Source organism: Etheostoma spectabile, chromosome 2, assembly GCF_008692095.1.
Source record: "Etheostoma spectabile isolate EspeVRDwgs_2016 chromosome 2, UIUC_Espe_1.0, whole genome shotgun sequence".
NCBI classification, from domain to species: Eukaryota; Metazoa; Chordata; class Actinopteri; order Perciformes; family Percidae; genus Etheostoma; species Etheostoma spectabile.
In genome coordinates this window covers 16,120,339-16,133,362 of record NC_045734.1, presented here as the reverse complement: position 1 = coordinate 16,133,362, position 13,024 = coordinate 16,120,339, and the positions used below count along the sequence as shown (strand labels likewise).

General features: G+C 39.1%; 1 protein-coding gene across 3 annotated transcripts in view; it reads left to right on the top strand.

Annotated features, from left to right (window-relative positions):
- Window positions 1-13,024, top strand: part of grin2bb (glutamate receptor, ionotropic, N-methyl D-aspartate 2B, genome duplicate b) — a gene marked incomplete at its 5' end in the record, with an annotated part of 80,855 nt that overhangs the window by 50,007 nt on the left and 17,824 nt on the right. For all 3 annotated transcript variants that reach the window (XM_032537554.1, XM_032537548.1, XM_032537540.1), the window contains 8 exon segments: window positions 1,666-1,780; window positions 2,084-2,289; window positions 2,862-3,033; window positions 5,351-5,504; window positions 6,719-6,844; window positions 8,177-8,406; window positions 9,723-9,883; window positions 12,671-12,858. In XM_032537554.1, coding sequence (XP_032393445.1) covers window positions 1,666-1,780; window positions 2,084-2,289; window positions 2,862-3,033; window positions 5,351-5,504; window positions 6,719-6,844; window positions 8,177-8,406; window positions 9,723-9,883; window positions 12,671-12,858 — 1,352 coding nt within the window.

The window sequence follows — 13,024 nt, the reverse complement described above, 5'->3', positions numbered from 1 at the left end:
AGCCCAGAAATCTCAAAGAACTGGAAGACTTTTGGAAGGAAGAAGATACCTCAAACAAGAATTGAAAGACTCTCGGCTGGAACAAGAAGCGTTTACAAGCTGTGATACTTGCCGAAGGGGGCAGTACAAGGTATTAACTCTGCAGGGTGCCCAAACTTTTACCCAAAGTGTAAATGACGGAAATAAAATCTAACTATATATATATATATATATATACATATATGTGTGTGTGTGTGTGTGTATATATATGTATATATGCGTGTGTGTGTGTGTATATATGTATATATGTGTGTGTGTGTGTGTGTGTGGGTGTATATATGGATATATGCGTGTGTGTGTGTGTGTGTATATATATGATATATGCGTGGTGTGTGTGGGTGTGGGTGTGTGTGTGTGTGTGTGTGTGTGTGTGTATATATTGTATATAAATGTGTGTGTATATACTGTATGTATATATATGTGTGTGTGTGTGTGTGTGTATGTATATGAAAAAATTTAAGGACACCACTTTTCTTTGTGAATAAATAATGTATCATCAATAAATAATTGTTCTTCTTTAAAATACAGGAGTCTTAAGTATACACACCCCTATGTTAAAAGAGGCAGGCAGATTTTTATTATTAAAGGCCAGTTATTTCATGGATCCAGGATACTATGCATCCTGATAAAGTTCCCTTGGCCTTTGGAATTAAAATAGCCGCACATCATCACATACCCTTCCCCATACATAGAAATTGGCATGGGTTACTTTCCATCAGATCATCTCTCAATGCAAATCAAACCAGCTATTAGGCTAAGTGAAATAAAACCATGCCAATCTCTAGGTATGGTGAAGGGATGGATGAGAGATCGACGAAGCAAATGTGAACAATAGCATACTGTAAAACCATTGGATGTCAGATATTATATATATCCCTCCCCAGACATAATTTTCTGAACCACATTTCACGAAAGAACATTTTGTTAGTATTTCACTACTGAATATTTGACATATTTGCTCAAATGAGTCATTACAATTGCCATCTGCCATGGGCTTTGTGATGGAAATGTTTTGGCTCAGTATTTCAATGTTCAGGAGTTTGAGAATATTTATAAAATAGGTTCCTTGCTTTTGACAAGAGAAGTTACCAGCATTATACTTTGATAGCAGAGGTGTTTGATTTAGTGTTGTGGCTTCCATGAACCACAGCAGCAGAAAAGCTCTGCACTGAACTCTACCTGCTCTGCTCCAAACATCAGACAGACACAATTAGCGACTAGCTGGTGAACATACTGTAGTGAAGCATTTAGCAGCTAAAGATATTTCCCTCAGGAGTTGGTGTAGAGCAAAAACAGTAGAGTAAATATAGGACTTGGATTCACCAGGTGACCAGAAAGATGACTATATGAATGTTAATGTGTGTCTGGATGTGTAAATAATCAGCTGTTTGCTAACATATAGCCACTTCAACTTTAGTTATACAATGTCAATGTTATGTTTACAGATTGTTGTACTGTGTGCTGCTCCCAAGGTAAAAAAATAAAAATAAGTTAACGTCCACTGTTTAAAAGGTTGTGGGTAAAAATAATGTTTAAAGTCTAAATTCTGAAACATTTTGCTTTCAGACCAAAAGACAGATCATGATCTATCATATTTCTGACTCAGGCTTGAATTGTCATTCTCAGGTACCTCATGAATGTGACATTTGAAGGCCGAAACCTGTCATTTAGTGAAAAGGGTCACCAGATGTTTCCCAAACTGGTCATCATTCTTCTAGACAAGGACAGACAATGGGACAGGGTGAATATCTTTCTCTGCTCTTTCTCGCTTCTCCTCTGTCCACTTCTTCTCCTTTCTTCTGTTCTTTTATTATCTTTTTTCTTCTTCTCCTCTCCTCTTTTTCCTCTTCTACTGTCAACTTCTTTCTGTGTCCTGTTCTGTCCTTCTCTTTTCCTCTGATCTATCTTCTGCCATGTTTATTGCTTTGTATTTTTCACCCTCTGTAATGTGTCTGTCACTTCTTCATTTAAGTACCTTGCCACTTGAAGTACCTGTACAGTTAGCCTGTATATCACACAGCCCTCCTCCCACTCACTCATGCAGGTTGGCAAGTGGGAGAGAGGCTCTCTGACGATGAGGTACCATGTGTGGCCTCGCTTTGAGCTGTACTCTGCAGCGGAAGAGCGGGAGGACCACCTGTCCATCGTGACTCTGGAGGAGGCACCGTTTGTCATTGTAGAGGACGTGGACCCGCTCAGTGGGACCTGCATGAGGAACACTGTGCCGTGCCGCAAACAGCTCAAACTGAGGTAAAAATTAGGACGTAGGAAAAATGTTTGGCTTTTTTCTACTTTTTTCCTAAAGACATACATCTTTGTCTCATGGGAGTAGAACATCTGATTTGTTTTGTGAAGTGCTAAAAATAAAACCCTGTTTTCTTAATAAAACTTAGTGTGAGTTATATTGATTTATACATCAATAAAACTGCAAAATGATTTATTTAAAACTTTTCTGGTATACTGTGAAACAAGTCAAACAAATCACCAATATAAAAAAAACATAAAACTCCTGCTGCATTGGTAGTTTAGCAGAACATTATGCAGACTGTGAATGTAAACAAAGTTAATAAAGAAATTAATCAATGTTATAATAAAACATGCATTATTATTGCAGTTTTAAATGTGTGCTAATCAATCAAAAAAAGCTGTATGCTCTCAGCAAATGTCATCTGGTTGTTTTTACTTTCATTTTATCTCATCCCTGCTGCTGTCCTCTCTATTTTGAAGCTGTTATTTATGTATATGAACCCAAATAAGCTTTTACTCCTGTTGCCATATCTTTACTTTCTCTCCCTGCTCTTCTTCTCTGTACCACCTACCAGCAATCAGACCGGTGATTCAGGGATTTACATCAAGCGCTGCTGCAAAGGTTTCTGTATTGACATCCTAAAGAAGATCGCCAAGGCGGTCAAGTTCACTTACGACCTTTACCTGGTCACAAATGGCAAACATGGAAAGAAGGTTAATGGGACATGGAACGGCATGGTTGGGGAGGTGAGGGCATTTTACACAATCACTCAGTTTATTCCACATTTTCTTGATACATTTCTGGCTTTGATTTGGTTTCTTTTGTTCTTTGTTTATCTGATGTGTTTTTTGAACAGTTTTTTTTTTTGGAATAACATATACGGTTGTGCAGAAGAAGAAAGGTGGATCTTGTTGGCACAAGGAAAATCAGAAGGAAGCAGCTTTGCATCAGCTGTAAAGCTTTAAAATATGCACAATACACGGACCTGCTGGCACGTCAGCTGATTGTGGACTTTACAGCTGGTAGAACACATGCTGAAGACATGCAACACTAATATAAAGACACAGTGATTCTGCTATTTTGTAGAGTGAGAAAAGTTTAAATTGATTTCTCAGTATAGCTGAGAATTTGGTTACCAAGCTTCTTTCTCATTGCATTTGTTTAATGGAGCCTGATGAAGGTCATTTTAAAATTTGAAAAGGTGTTAAGTGAAAAGGATCATTTAGTCTTGACCAGTGGAATATTGGGAAGTTGCAAATGAGGCTACAAATATATTGACCACAATAAATGTGGCCTTTAAACTAAAATGCTGGGATTTTGTTTTTTGGTCACACCAAAATTAAGTCTGCTGCTGGATGAAAATACAACAGCTATTTTTTTTTCATTTAGTCATTATGCTTTGTTTATTTATTCAATGTATGTGTTTTTTTTAATTTTATTTCACTTTTCCTTTGCTCATCACTTTTGCTGCTACAGCAGTTTGTAATTCACTTTTCTTAATAATATGAATACAATGCTAAGACAAAATAGCTTAAAAAAATTAAACTCAATTAAAAAAGCAAGTTAGTATGTAATCTAATACTAATGCTAACACTACTGCAACTGGGGAGAGTGTTTTGGTGCCTACAGCATTTTTATTTTTATGATAGGTCTATATTATATTATAGTCATATTGTCTAAATGTCTCTTTCAGCTGTCAGCTATCGAGCTTTACTTGTTCCCCACAACCTTGCCTGAGGGGGAGCTGTGATCAGCTCCACAAAACCTCCTGAAGCTCCTCATCAGAAATGGAGAAAGAAAAAGACAGAGAAAGTGAAAGCAATCGGAAGAGAGAAGGCAAGAGGAAGAAAGTGGCCTTAGGGAAAGACCCACTTCTCTCCTGCACACATTAGATATTCAGCACAAATCAATGTGATGTCCATCTTAATTGATTATGGCATAGAACTAGTGACTTTAATATGACCTTAAAAACATAATTGAGTTAAGATTTTCAGGATAATATAAAATTACAGTATAAAGAAGTACTTTACCACTGTAAAGAGGGTCGTTTCAGTACACTGGGCTGTCTATGCAGAGAATGGCACAACAGTCTTTTTCAATTGGGGCGACACGGCCAGAGAAAACAGAGAACAGGTGCTGTGGTATTCCCTTTCACTCAAACGGAAGAAAACCTACAACTACCAGACTGGATTGCACTTTACCAGAACAGTGCATTTTGGTTGCAGGTTGTTGTAGGGGTCTCTCTATCGATCCACTGCTTGTTTTGTCTATATGCATAACCACTATCTTTGAGCAACAGCCAGCGAGCCCCCTCCAGATAACATAAAAGGTGTGATCCGGCGGTTTTGAGCTGGGAGATGAGCACAGAAATCTGGGCGCTGACATGATGAAAGTGAAATGAGAAAAGTTTACCATAGAGGATTTACACATACTACAGACATTCTTATGATACAAAGTTGATTGGAAATTGACAAAGTATCCCACCTACTGTAGATCTTTTTATACAATTCATGAATATACATTAGCATAAAGGCAAGGCAATGCACATGTGCAGTGCATGCATCCATTGATGCATTAGTCAATGCCCGGAAATGCCTAAGCAAGCAGCTAACGATTTCATTTGAATGGGGGGACAACAGATGCAGAAAACATTGGGGGAGAGAGAGAGAGAGAGAACAAGAGAGAGAGTTAGAAACAACACATGACTCTATGAAAAATTGTGACAAACGGGGAAAAGAGTGCGTAGGATTCCTGCTCACTCTGGCATGCATATGCCTTATTAGCACAGTTTTTGTGCTCTATTTTTATTTATGGCCCGAGGCTTCAGAAACTTCGGGCTTAATATACCTAACACAGTCCGAGGGAGGCTGGGTTTGTGGGGAATCGAATACTGACCCAGTGTAGTAATGATCTTCTTCTCCTACTGCTTCCACTCAACTGAAATAGTGTGTTGAATATGTGGCTTGTGTATGAACTGAATTACTTTAAACTTTTCACTACAATATTCAGCACTGACCTTCCATGTTCCTCTCTTGTCTGTCTCTGTCTTTGGTTGTCCCTCAGGTGGTGTTAAAGAATGCCCACATGGCAGTGGGTTCGCTCACCATCAACGAGGAGAGGTCAGAGGTCATTGACTTCTCTGTGCCCTTTATCGAGACAGGGATTAGTGTCATGGTCTCTCGTAGCAACGGCACAGTATCCCCCTCCGCCTTTCTTGGTGAGGAAAAACGCAACTGGTGCTTCTGGCAGATGTACAACACAATCGAGAGCAATTAGATGCGCACGCACACACTCAAATCAAATAATAAATGCGCAATCACTGATAGAGTACAAGCAGGTTTTTTACAAAACAATGACATTGTTTCATTGTGTTGTTTAATGTGTTACAGCAGCACAAAACAGTTTGGTTACATGGTGACATAAAATGCAGCTGAAAATTGCTTTAAAAACATCACAACAAACCGAAATGCATGTGCCTGTAAGTTAACATTATCTTAACTTACAAGAAATAAAGAACAATGAAAGTGCTATGGTTGAGATTGAAATTAGTTTCTTCACCTTTGGAAATGGTAGTTGTAGTTTCTCTTTCTTGTTCTGTCACTCACTGCTATATTTAAGATGGGTCCAAAACACTTTGATGAACAATCGTGTCAGTGCTTCAAAATGAAATTTTAATGTGAACTAGCAGTAGTTGGAAATGTGCAGTTTGCATTAGCAGTAACTTAATAGAGCTCTGATATGGCTGTAGGTTTGAGGGGGAATGCCATCCCTCTTTTTAGCTGAATGACCTCTATTAGCAGAGAGAGTGCAGAGGCAGAAGGGTTGTTTAGTTGAATATTTAAGTCTAATATATAGAGAGCTAATTGTAATTAAAATGCTGATCATAAAGTGTTTCAAAAGTGGGCATTGATGCTATTATTAACTATTAAAATTGGAACATTTAGAAAAACACCATCTGCTGATGAAGATTTTGTAATACAATCAAAAGCTCCAGAGCCCTAAATGGACCTTGTAGTGAGATTGTTTTGTTAACTACAGTGCTATGGTGTTTGTCACAGATTGTTCTGTGTGTGGAAATTGCAAAGCAGAGTGCAAGTGGTGGAAAATGTGCCCATTTCAATGAGTACATCTGTCCATTCACACCTACCTACCTTCCTCTCAGTTTCTCTCTCTCTTGAGAAGTGCTTGTTAGTGTTCACACAAACGCAGACAAAATCCATCAATGTGCAACAATGAGCACACAGTACAAAACGTCTGAATACAAATAACCATGTTGATACCTGGGGGTGATTTTTACAACTTTCTTTATTTTGGTTTAATGAACTTCCTTTCTCTGTCTTCCCACATCTCTCCCTCCCTCCCCTTTCCACTTCCTCTGCTGCACCCTCTCCTCCTCCAACCCCCTTTCCCCTCTCTCTCACTCTGTTTTAGAGCCCTTCAGTGCTGATGTTTGGGTGATGATGTTTGTGATGTTGCTGTTGGTGTCAGCCGTGGCTGTGTTTGTGTTTGAGTACTTCAGCCCGGTGGGTTACAATCGCTGCCTGGCAGATGGGCGAGGTGAGAAGATTGCACACACACACACATACACACACACACACACACACACACACTCTCACACACATGCTTGGACACGCACAAGGGCAGACCCAGGCAATGCATAATCCCAAAAACTGACAATGAGGTACATTTTCAGGCAATCTTATGTCCTGAAATGAAGACATAGTTGGCACCTTTTGTTGAATGCACCATTCAAAGAGAGCTCCTTAAGTGCTAAATTACTTTGATTACAATCCCTTATGAATGAGTGTGACTTGAGCTCTGGGACTTTCTGCTCAATATTGTGGAGTACTTACTTTTACTAATGAAAAGGATCATTGACAAGAACCAGATAGGCAATCCTAAATATTCTTAGCATCACTGTGTGAGACTGTGAAAGACTCATCTGTTCTTGCATTACTTCTTTTTTATTGTGCCATTCTCAAATATTACACAATGTTGTTACACCGACACATCTAGGGCTGTAAAACCGATGAGTGTACTTAAGTAGCTCTATAACCATACATTGAGAATGTGTGTCAGGTTTGGTGGTGTCTGACAGTATGGAACAACACCACCCTGTTGAATGAAATTTGGTTCCAGCAGGCCATTCAAATCAATTTGCCTGTCAAAATCAGTGATTCAGATTCAATATATTTTTCCCCCAGGTTTTATACACCCAGCTTTGTTTGACTATCAGGACTGTATTAGCCTGCCACAAGGACAGCCACTCAAGATAAAATCAGAAACTTGTTATATTGCTGCTCACAGCTTTTTTTTTTATCAAGGACCAGAGGGGAGAAGAGTAATGGTGTTTGGTTTGGAGTTATGTTGCTATTCTGAATGTCTTCTGTCACAGCAACAGTATATGGTGTGTGTGGTTTAATCGCTAGGTTATGTGAAGCTGTTGTCCTCTACTGTTGCTCCAGCTGTAGCATAATTGTAGCCTACTGTGTGCCCATGTACCCCTCCCCCCTCTCTCTCTTCCTCCTTGTCTCTGATGCCACAGAGCTACGGTAGGTAGTGTTTCCATCCTGCTATCTTGTCATACTCCCACAGAGGTAGGTGGAACAGAGGTAGTCTGTAACAGTGGGTTGTCACTGCAGCGTCTGGAAGAGCGGATGTGGACCGTACAACACATCCTGCGATCCCTGACAAACTAAAGGATGGGATTAAATCCAGTCTTTGTCGCTGCCTTCCATCAAGTGCCTCCCACAACAACGATCTTGAGTGAATGCAGATAAAGTGAAGTAGCACCTGGGATCTGTGAAACTGATTTCTTGCATCCTTATCCCTCAATCATCTTTCTTTGTATCCTTCCTCCCTCCCTCCCTTCTTTTTCATTTCTCCTAGAGCCCGGCGGTCCCTCCTTCACCATTGGTAAGGCCATCTGGCTGCTTTGGGGTCTGGTTTTCAACAACTCTGTCCCCGTTCAGAATCCCAAAGGTACCACCAGTAAGATCATGGTGTCAGTTTGGGCCTTCTTTGCTGTCATCTTTCTGGCCTCCTACACTGCCAACCTGGCTGCCTTCATGATCCAGGAGGAGTATGTCGACCAGGTGTCAGGCCTGTCAGATAAAAAGGTGTGAATTCAAGGCAATGTAAGGGTCTGTGGGGCGGGGGAGCTGGTGTGTGCAGTACTTAATGTGTGGGGTTGTCAGACCGCGTGTACACAGCTTGTTTCATTTATCTTTTATTTTACAGGGTATGAGTCATTAAAAAAACGTATAACTTATAACTTTTGGGATTAATCGTTTAGATCAGTGGTTCCAAACCTTTTTTGTCTGACATACCACTACAGAACCATTAGATGACCTGTGAGTGACAACACCAATCATGTTTCAAATGTGTTCATTTAAATGGATTTGAAAGTGTTATTTAAAGTATTAATTATATAAAAGTTACAATAGGTTATTTGTACAGTATGACAACTAGTTTTCATGCACCCTTAATCGCAACACATGGCTTTCAAGGTGGTGGGAGGTTCTGTGCAGTCAACCTGTTGTAGCTCATCATTTATTGGTTATTGTGTCAATAATATACTAAAGTAAGCTATTCCACAATCTTTTCAAAAGGGGGGCAAATGTACCAAAAGTGGGGAATGACTAGTTTAGTTCTAAAAGTAAAAAATAAAATAAAATTTGAAAAATACCCTTTCCATGTTCTTAAAGCCCAGGGCAATTGTTTTCATTTTGTCTGTTTTCTAACCGATAATCCAAAAACCAAAGCCCTCAATTTAAAATGATATGAAACAAGGAAATTAAACTGTTTTTCTATGAAATTTGGCCCTACAAATACATTTGAATTTAAACTTTATTTGTAGACCATTTTGTAGACCATATTTATTCTATAGAATTAGTCAACAGAAAATGAATCCGCTGCTATTTTGATTATAGATTCATCGAGTTAAAATAACTTTCAAGCAGATGTGCCAAAATGTTACTCAGTTACTAAGTGTAAGTATCTGCTGCTTTTCTTTTCGTTGTTTCATGTGATTGTAAACTGAATGGGTTTTGGAAATTATGATGGACATTTGTCACTTTTTTAGACCAATAGACCAATTGGTTAATCAAGAAATTTAATAGATTATTCATTAATTAAAATAATCATCAGTTGCTGCCCTCAAGCTGAAAAGTGGTTCTTATTGTTTCTTTTTTTTTTTACTTGATCTGGTATACAGTACATGTTTGTCTAAGAGTGTGTTCTGGAGTCTCGCATGTCTATTGTGCCCAACACTAAACATTTCGTTAATTTTGAGTTTCCAAAACCATAGCCCTGTGCTCCTGCTCAACGGTGCATTAAAGGCAATCTGATGCGGCTCAGTGCTTTTTCCATGCTAACGAGCACTCCTCTGTCACTCTCTCTGTGTGGTTTCTTTTCCGGAAAACACCCACCACAGTTCCAGAAGCCTAACGAATTCTCACCGCCATTCCGGTTTGGCACCGTGCCCAATGGGAGTACAGAGCGCAACATCCGCAACAACTACCGGGACATGCATACTTACATGACCAGCTTCCACCAGAAGAATGTAGATGAAGCGCTGCACAGTCTGAAGACCGGGTGAGGAGGAGAGATGTAGAGGGGAGGATGTGAGGAAGGAGGGAGTTGAAAGAATCTCAGCAGGGAGAAAAGAGGCAGTGTGCTTGAGCTGTGAGGTCCTGTACTGATGCAATACAGAGAAAAGATGATGAAGGAATAAGAAAAGGGAGACAGAGGAAGCAGGAACATTCTGGGCATTGTGGGTGGGCAGCCGGTGGAGCTGTGTATCAGCCTGCCACTGGCACCCAGAATAGCAGCCTGTGGTTGCTATGAAAGCTAGCTAATATTCACACTCTCTGCCTCTAAAGTACAGGCTAATTTCTTCCTTTCCTTTTCACTCTTCTTTCTCTGTTTTCCTTTTTCCTTTCTTCTAATGTTTTCTTAAATTCACTGCTAAAGGATCAAGAATGCAAAATGGTAAGAGTTTGAGCTGAATGACCACAGAGGCCTGTAGAGCCCAGAGGCACCATTTGATGGTAGTTTGTCACAAGGCTGGAGACTGTCATGACAATTTACCTAACAAATCAGTTAGGGTTGTTCTGGATAGAATAGAGTAGTTAGTATACAGGGAAATATCATACTTGAGCTTAATTAAAGATGAACTCTTGATCTTTGTTGTTTCCAAAAGCTTTCAACCACATCTCATGGCCTTTCCCAGCCGTCATGGAGATAGTTTAGGTTTTACCACGAAGGTCCATACTAAGGCCACATGATGATCCTAAACTCCATGACAACTGGGCAACTCTATTTGCTGAGGAAGATCACAAGATGTGTTTTAAAGCTTCAGAAACAACAGGTTGGATCTTTTTGTATTGAGAATAGTTTTGTGTAAGTTATAAGGTGTATAGGGAATTACCACTGCTTTTTGAAGGTTAATTGTTTTATTTGCTTTTAAGATGTTAGCAAAGATTTTTGTTTTTATTTAACCTTTATTTAGTTTTTATTTATTTAGTTATTTAGGTTCTCATTTGCAACGGTGACCTGGCCAAGACAGGCATAAGCGTACAAGACAACATACAGTTTCACATTCAACACAACACAGGAATACAGAATACAATAGCCTACATAAAGTGCAGATTAAGAAGGCATTACAAAGCTGGTGCAAAGTGAATTGTTCGTAAGATGATGGATATGCGAAAGTGATATGGTAATAACACAATATACATGAATAGACAGTCATTAACGCTACTGAGATGTAGTGAAGAGTCAAACAAAAAAAAAGAAAACAGTTAGTACAAATTATGATTTAGTTAGTGATGTTGATCAGTTATAACGCAAGATATATGAATAGACAGTCTATATAAATGCTTGAATGTAGAAAAGAGTAAATATACAGTTAATGCAGATATTGGTGTACAGAAGTTGAGTGACAACAAAGGTGGGAGGAATGACAGTTGAGCATACCAGGGCGGATGAATAGTGCAAAAGAACGCCAACAGAATGTGTGCAAATATGCAATAAGGGGATGCGAAAACAGATGATGGAGAACAGTCAGCATGTGCAGTGATCGGACAAGAGCTCAGACAGACGTACTTGGAAGGCAGTTAGTGAGATAAGGTAGTTTTGAGTTTCTGAGTTTTTTTTAAGTGCTTTCCAGTCATTTGCAGCTGAGAACTGGAAGGAGTGGCGGCTTAAGGAGGTATGGGATTTTGGGGTGACCAAGGCAATGTAACTGCTTGAGCCCAGGTTGCGGGTGGGTAGAGCTATAGTGAGCCTAGGTACAGTGGGTCTTTGCCGAGCAAGGTTTTGTAAGTAATTTAAGCGTTGAATGTGTAATGAGGGCCAGCCAACTAATGCATAGAGGTTGCAGTGGTGGGTGTTATATGGGTCTCTGGTCACAAATGTATGGAACTATGGTAGACAACATCTAGTTTTTTTCAGGAGAGAGTTTGAGACAGTTCTGTAGATTACCTCTTTGTTTCAGACTAGTTGGTCCGCTTTAAAATGCTACGGGATACCCGGGAATAAAACAGAATAGAATAAAATGATCAGTGATTGTATCCAAATTCCTCCCTTCCTGGTTTCCTTATTTACTTTCTGATAAATAAAATATGAAATAGTGTACAAAGTCAATTTGGAATATCTTTGTACTGTTTAGTGCCCTAATTGGATCTATAGCATACACACTGCCTTTTCCTAAATATCCCTAAATGCAATGCTTTGCCAGGTAACACTATATTTTATGGACCATACATTTCTAATAATTTCCTTGTACGTTTCCTTGAAATAACTGCAATTTGTCATTAATTATAGCTGAAAGAGAGAGAGAGTTCCATTGTTAACATTTTCACTTAATTCCATTTAAATGCTAAGCCAGCGTTTCCTAAAGTGTTTTACTCAGTGCACAGTAGGTCGTCTGAACATGAAGCACACGTGCAAAGGGGAGCATACAATTCAACGTTAATGAAGAAAGAATTCTCCAATAGTAAATTAATGATTAATAACTACCTAAACCAACTAATACAGCTGTTTAAATTTTCTCTATGGTACCAAATTATGTAGTTCTTTCCAGGAAACCTTTCAGAAATGAAATAACAAAATCATAGAATGAAGTGTTATCCATTGCTGTTAATAGTAAATTAAATTAAATCAGCAATGACACGAATTATGTTGATTCATAAGTATCCTAAAATCTCAATTTATTATAAATAAATATATATTAAGTGGGAATAGTGATGAATGAGTGAGTGAGGGAGTTATTTTGGACACATTCATTCACCATCATTATATGATTGGAAGTACAAGAGGCTCCATAACACAACGTAAAAATGTTCTTTTAACAAACTTTCCTTACTCCACGCTCTAAAGCAAACTGGATGCCTTCATCTACGACGCTGCAGTGCTGAACTACATGGCGGGCAGAGACGAGGGCTGTAAGCTGGTCACGATCGGGAGTGGCAAGGTGTTCGCCTCTACCGGGTACGGCATTGCCATCCAGAAAAACTCTGGCTGGAAACGAGCTGTGGATCTGGCTATCCTCATGCTCTTTGGAGACGGTAAGGAACTAAAAAATGATGATGACATCTTAGAAATGTCATCATTATAAAGCAATAATGATGACTTTTCTATTATATATAACAACAGACGATCAGAGGTATAACAACAGACGATCAGAGGTTTTATATACATATATATAGTACAGGCCAAAGGTTTGGACACACC